At 32.2% G+C, this 6,852-nt stretch overlaps 1 protein-coding gene across 1 annotated transcript in view; it reads right to left on the bottom strand.

The window, feature by feature from the left end:
* Positions 1 to 3,622: 3,622 nt before the first annotated feature.
* LOC119666866 (DNA repair endonuclease XPF-like) overlaps positions 3,623 to 6,852 on the bottom strand; it is a 3,648-nt gene continuing 418 nt past the window's right edge. The window contains exons 2-5 of the mRNA XM_038076144.1: positions 6,430 to 6,753; positions 6,130 to 6,366; positions 4,156 to 4,671; positions 3,623 to 4,088 (exon numbers count right to left, since the gene is read on the bottom strand). Coding sequence (XP_037932072.1) covers positions 3,888 to 4,088; positions 4,156 to 4,671; positions 6,130 to 6,366; positions 6,430 to 6,753 — 1,278 coding nt within the window. The 3' untranslated portion in view covers positions 3,623 to 3,887. The remainder of the gene's footprint in view (positions 4,089 to 4,155; positions 4,672 to 6,129; positions 6,367 to 6,429; positions 6,754 to 6,852) is intronic.

The following is a 6,852-nucleotide window of genomic DNA, read 5'->3' as shown; positions in this document are numbered from 1 at the left end:
ACTGTTTAAGATTCCATGGTATATTAGATCAACAGACATACATAGAAATCTTAGGATTGACTCAGTGAAAAAATGTATCAGAGACAGAGCTCTAAAATTATTCACTAAAGTTGATACGCTACTTAACCCCGCCCTAACAATCCTCAAGTCCACTTCTGGACTCTCAGGAAGATATGCTGATTTAAGGTCCGTCATCAACTAAAAGACAAATAAATTATATGATTTCTTAGCCCAGTTAAAGCCTAGTGTGGGGTAGAAATAAGCCCCCCATCCATTATAGAGTAAAAGTGCGTCATAGCACTAACTCAAGAAGAAGAATCAAGAATCAAGAATAATATAATTATATATTAAATTTGATTTTAACGTCAGTTTTGACTGTAGTGACGGTTTCACTTAATAAAAACTATTGTATTCAATTGAAAGATTTCAAACAGTAGTGAATTGTAACAACAAAATTTTTATTTATTTTTAGCTTCATATTTGGCAAAGTAGGAGTTTAACCCTTGGTACTTGCAAACTCAAAAAATTATTTACAAATTATTAAATGTAAGAAATAAATGCAACATCACTGATGATGGGTATTTAGCAGAAATAGTACGGTCAGCCCAAAAATTTAATCAATTAAAAATAACTAAAAATTTTGTTGTCACAATTCATTACAGTTCGAAACCTCTGAGTTAAATAATTTAAATATTTGCTTTAACTTGCAGATTTTCAGTTTAAAATTAGTTTATCAAAATATTTTAACCACTAATATTTTGGAATAACATCACTCAATAGTTAAATGAAACTATAAGGAAGAAATTTTTTCACTACAAGTTGATCAGAAACGTTTTATCGATTTGTATAATGTTTCTTTTTTCCTACTTAACCGATAACGCAATAAAAACTAATATTATGTTTCCACTGCATACTTACTAAGTTACTTAAGTAATGTTAGGATTTTGTCGTTTCCATACTATAACTTAAAACATTCCGGAATATTTTACGGAATATTCTTACCTTATTTTTAAAACCGCATAGTAACTTAATTGAAATCTGAACTATTTACTTTATTAATAAGCGAACACATAGCCTAAATTTTTCAAGAAAGGATACACTAGTAAAAAGCACCTAAAGTAATATAATTATAGAGTAATTAAAAAAGGAGTTAGTTCCGTTTCACTAAGGTAACATTAGAAATTTTTTCTGCTATATTGAAAAATTAGTTCTTGAAATATTTAAGAGAGATGGATGAACGATCCATCCAATCCATGAGTATATAACTTTGGATAAAGTATCTTAATCTCCTATACATGGAACCGTTTATAGACCATCAACCGGTCGATGATTTCTACCTGAGAGAAGATGATCTCTCAGTATGATTCAGTGTCCTGGTTTGTATGATTACTCTATATTGTTAATCATTACACCTAAACATCTAAACCCTATTCCTTAAGCAAAACAAAGTTTGTTTATTAAATGTATAACCTAGAGGTAATTTAAAATGAAATGATGCAAACTTTGAGATTACTAAAGAACTTATTTCTTTTCTATAAAACTTTTTTTTCAAACAAGTGAATCGCCTTCTTAAACCTAAATACCTATTCCAATTATATATATACTTCATATATATAGAATATTTTCGATTTTCTTAAAAAATTAAAAAATTGAATCTACTTTACCGAATCTTATTTCACACAGTTTTTCTATAATTTTTACTTCAGTATTCTTAACGTAAATATCGTCATATATACAGATTAAATTATTACAGATTATAATTAACATACACAGAATTTTAAATTATTCAGCGTTCACGACATTTTTAATTCTGTAACTGTAACTGTAACACCTTTACTTTTGTGACTGTAACAATTTTCTGAAATAAGATTTTTTCTTCTGTAAATGTCACACCTTTCTAAAATAATGTTGTGTATCTTAGCTTTCTATTATAAAACTGTCGGAAACATTAAGGAACTATAACTGTACCTGTGCTGTTTCAACAACCATATCTTCATAGTAAAGAAAAGAGTAATCCATTTCAAAGCATAGCCGAGAACTCAACATAAAAAGACACAGTATCCTTTTCAGAGCCACAACAAGCCTTAAAAAACAATGCCTATGAAAAAGCAGCAAAATTTATTTTATCCCGAACTGCAACTTCATTCCTCATGACGTCACCCATCTGTTCTCACAAGCTAATGCACCCACAAAAAGGAACCTTATTGATCTTTCGCTCTGACCCACAGAACTAGCCACTATCTAGGCAAAATTCAATTAAAATCCACCCATCCCGTCATTTATCTTTCATCCAAAACGTTATCTTACTATATTTTACCAATCCATGTTTTCTGCTATATATGTGAGATTTTCACGGGTAACAATAACAGCAACAACCGGCATTTGGTTATAGATTACGATAAGAATATTTGGAGAATAGATCCGATTGCTTTCAGAAACATAACCTACAGATTCCACTTTCGAGATTCTACTTTCCACTTATTCTCATCTCAAATACAACAATATTTCACTTATACATCTTTTGCTGTTATCCTTTTTGTTTCTCATTCAGGAGTCGATTAACTCCTTTTCACTCGAAAGTCTTATGAATTCGATCTTTATTGTAGGCCCGCTCTTTCAGATAGAGTGCTACTACAAAAGATATTTTTCGCATTCTGTTCATTGTAACAGTCTATTTCGAGCTTTAAACTTTTTCAGTATGATTTTAAATCCGGAATAGTAACACTTATTTAGACCAGCTAGTATTTCTAAATGGATTCCTATGATCAACATAATAACCCAACTTAATAGTTTTATGTAGAACTTATGCAACAAATTCAAATCCGTTACACCCCATATCATCGATACAAACATAATGGCATACCATAACGACCATACACACACATATGCGTACAATACCTTTTTGTATAATTATTAGCATATTTAATTTATTTTAAATTAATCCTTATCGATTTAAAATTTTAATATTTTCGTTTACAGCAATTTTTATTCATTTTCCATTGACACATCGCATCATTAACTGTGAAATCACTTGAAAATAGGTGTACAAACACCCATCCCAGCTGTACTTATCCTTTACCGAATTATGTACCAAAATATTGTAAAATATAAATTAAATGCACACGCAGTGTCAGTCATCAATCCAACTGTCAGACAACCCCCGACCCATACCGTCCATCCAAAAAAAAATAACAATTAATTCATATCAATGATGCACTCAACTGCTTTTCACAAACCAAAAAGCCAAAATCAAAAAATGTTTAACATGTCTGAGTTGACCACTCAAAAAAATGGCATATTAAATCCCCACCGCACATACAATATGTGAGTTGTCAACAAGGAACAAGGAAGCACATAGTCAGCCGGAAGTTGATTACGCTAAAAGCGTCCGGCAACAAACCCCGAACAGTCAGCCGAACATGGATGACGGGTACTCAATAGAGTTTGAGTTTGAGAAAGAGTTTATGCACATTTATCGTTTTGCTGTTAGCTGTTAACTGTTAGCATAGGACGGAGGGAAAAGTACCAGCAACAGCAATAGCAACAAAAGTGAAATTATTTGAAGCCTTGTGTTCACTTTCAGGCGCTAATTAATCAAATGAAACAACAACTGACAGAGAAATTAATTTTTAATTCAATTTATCACACAAACACAGCTTTTGGCATCCAAAATGATGGCAAATTGCATGCGATGCCATCAGCTGCCATTAAACTATTTGAATAACAAAATAGGTTTTAATGAATAAAGTTTAAGAGCAAATAGGTTTAAAGAGGAAAACAATAGCAATGTAATTACAATATAATATAAACAAACTTAATAAATAATCAAACTAAATAATAATACAATTAATGCTCTGCCTTAAACTTAAATAAAATTAAGTAAATGCTTAACTTTTCAGCTTTCGGCCAGTGCCTCTAGCAGCAGCTGCACCGCGTCTAAAACGTGAGTGTGCGCCATATGACTTGCCAGCAGCAATCATCGCAGTTGAGCCCTGTATTTCATCCTTTTCAGGTAAGTGCGCTACATGTAATATATCCCACAACAATTTGCCATTTTCTCTAGAATCAAGCAGATCACTTAATTCACTCTGCAAATAATATAAAACAAATCATTTCAATTTATAATTAAATAATCTAAAACCATAAAGGACTCACCTCGGTTTTTTTAAGCAACTCCTTGAGACTACCACCAAGTCGCATTAGTTTGTGTATATTTTTTGTGTTAACACCAGGTAGACGTAGGAGAAAATCATAGATATTTGCATTATATTTCAGTTCATCGTATGCACCACCAGCTTCATCGCTACCCAATGTAGCAGCTTTCTTCGAGTCGGGCTGTTCCTTACCCATCTTTAAGTCCTCAAATAGCTGTGAGGTAGCATATGGACTTGGTGACCAAATTAAACGCAGCTTAGGAAAATGTAAAGTTAGTAATTGCAGTTTCTGTACAATGTCGGCATTTGCTGTTGAAGTGTTCTGTGAAATCATATATTTTCCTTGCAAATGGAACGGTTTATTCTGATCAAATTCTATCAGCAATATGGGTTTAGCATAAAATCGCTGCATTTGTATGCATTGATTATACAAACGACCTGAATTTAATGAACCAATTAAATCAGATATTGATTTACGTTCCACACATATGTCAGGCGTTAAAATGTAGTCACCAATCTAACGAAAAATAAAATTAATATATTTCTGGTTATTTAAAGTTAAATGTTTGGATTTTAATAATGATATGTAAAGGCGTATGTGAACAAAATGTTAATATCAAGTGGTAACCTAACTCGCAGAAAGCCCGCGACTCAATTAAGTCGTAAGAGACGCACAAAGTTTCGCCTTGACACAAAAGGTTTGGCGCTTGGACATAAAAATATTGAAGCGAACTAATGTAACAGACAACCACGATGTGTAAATTGTCACAATGTAAGATTTCAACTACTAGATTATCATGGCCAAGGCTTTAAGAGCGACCGGGTTTATGTCCCGAAGCTACAGTTGTTGTTATTGTAAGCCGAAGGGATCTGCTTCTGCAGTACTTTTTCAATTCGAAGTCAACGGGTGGCTCCGGGATGTAATCACGGCCATTCTTGTATCTCTCAGAGTCACTTCTCCAATTCGCCAGCAGATCTCCACGAGTTGTAACAACAACAACATATGTTAAGTGTTTAGAAGTATAAAAAAATTCAGCATCACGTTAACAAATTTCTTCTGGACTAATTACGAAGACTGTGGGATCACGAGGACTTTATGGCCTTGATTAGACAAGAATAAAACGAAAAACTAAGTGGGCTTTAGCAAACTCGCAGTTCATGTACTTACTAGAGCACTAACGGGCCACTGTAGCATTGTACTATTGCTTAAATTGTGTCGTATTCCGATAACTAGATTATGTAGCACTTGACACATGTAGCACTTGAGGCGATAAATTTCAACCAGCAATAACTTTCTGTTTTTATCCAGAATTACAGACAAAGTGAGTTCAATACCTTGGAAATCGTTTTTTTACTGGTCTGTCAAAACTATCAAAAATTAACTTATAAGATCTTATCCTTATCCAAAAAAACCAAATGGTTTAACAAGAATAACACATGAAGTCAACAACGGTTATTGTAAATCATCCCTCCCACTTAACTTGGAGGATAATGGGCAAAAGATGACTACGACGATATTGGTAGTTGTATCAGTACTCACCCTCTCAACATAACCTAACCTAAACAGAGAAAATGTGCCTATCGTGATTCCACAATTATTAAGTTACGCTGACTATTATAGACTAAGATACCCGTATGTGTCTTCTCAGGTCAATGTCTCTGAAGTTTATATTGATTAAATTCGACAAATATGTAATGCCTTCGAATTTTTGAAGTTATTTTGCGTACTTTCTCAGGACGGTTCATTCTAATAACTTATTAAGTTATTTATTCAACTTATTAAAATAACCCGCTATGAAAAAGTGTTCAAGAACCATCGTCGATTTTTAATAAAATGATTAAAAATTATTACTATATGTTTAAACATTTTTTATAGTTTGTTAACTTAAGCGTTCACATATTATAAAATTAAAATAATAGATTATTTTAATAAATATTATTAAATCTAAAAAATTAGTTAATAAAAGCCACTTACTGTTATAGTCACTGGTAGCACTTCAATGCCTCGTTTGTGTAGCAAACAAGGTAGATCAGAACGAAATTCACGCATATCAACAATGACTTTTGGCATCTCACGTTTCTTTACTAACTGACCACCGGCCTGTGCAGTTTGTTTATTATCCAACTCTTCATCATCAGAATCTATATATTTTTTGTACAACGTAAATGCTTCATCCGTCTTACCATCCTGATATTCTGGTACAACCATTGTCTATTATTAACAAAAAAAAAAAAAACAATTATATTTGATATATAAATTTTTAAAAATTTTTACTCTTTTAGTTTCTATTATCAACTCAAAAGCTTGTTTTTCTCTTCTCAGACTAGTTAAATAGGATTGTTCTTCAACGGTGCGTGCATGTATCAAAAAGAAAACCTTTATACGTTTTTTGGCAGCTCTTTTTTGCCTCGCTTCATATATTTCCAATTGTCTGATAGCTGTTACATTTGTGTTATACATAATCACATAATCTGGTTCCAGCTCTTCAAGTACTCGATCTAATGCCAACGATCCTTCACGTTCCGTTTTAAAAGTCTGTATACAAATAAAAGGTTGCTTACGTGCCGCTACTGCAGCAGTTATATCAAAGTTTTCCAACTGATAAAAATAGAATATAAATAGATTGTTATTATATATCATATATGTAATTGAATTATTTATTTATAAGCATATATATTTAAAAATTTATTTATTAAT

The sequence above is a fragment of the Teleopsis dalmanni genome, chromosome 1 (assembly GCF_002237135.1).
Source record: "Teleopsis dalmanni isolate 2A chromosome 1, ASM223713v2, whole genome shotgun sequence".
Classification (NCBI taxonomy): Eukaryota; Metazoa; Arthropoda; class Insecta; order Diptera; family Diopsidae; genus Teleopsis; species Teleopsis dalmanni.
Note: the sequence above shows the minus strand (reverse complement) of the source record. Positions and strands in the feature narration are given on the sequence as shown.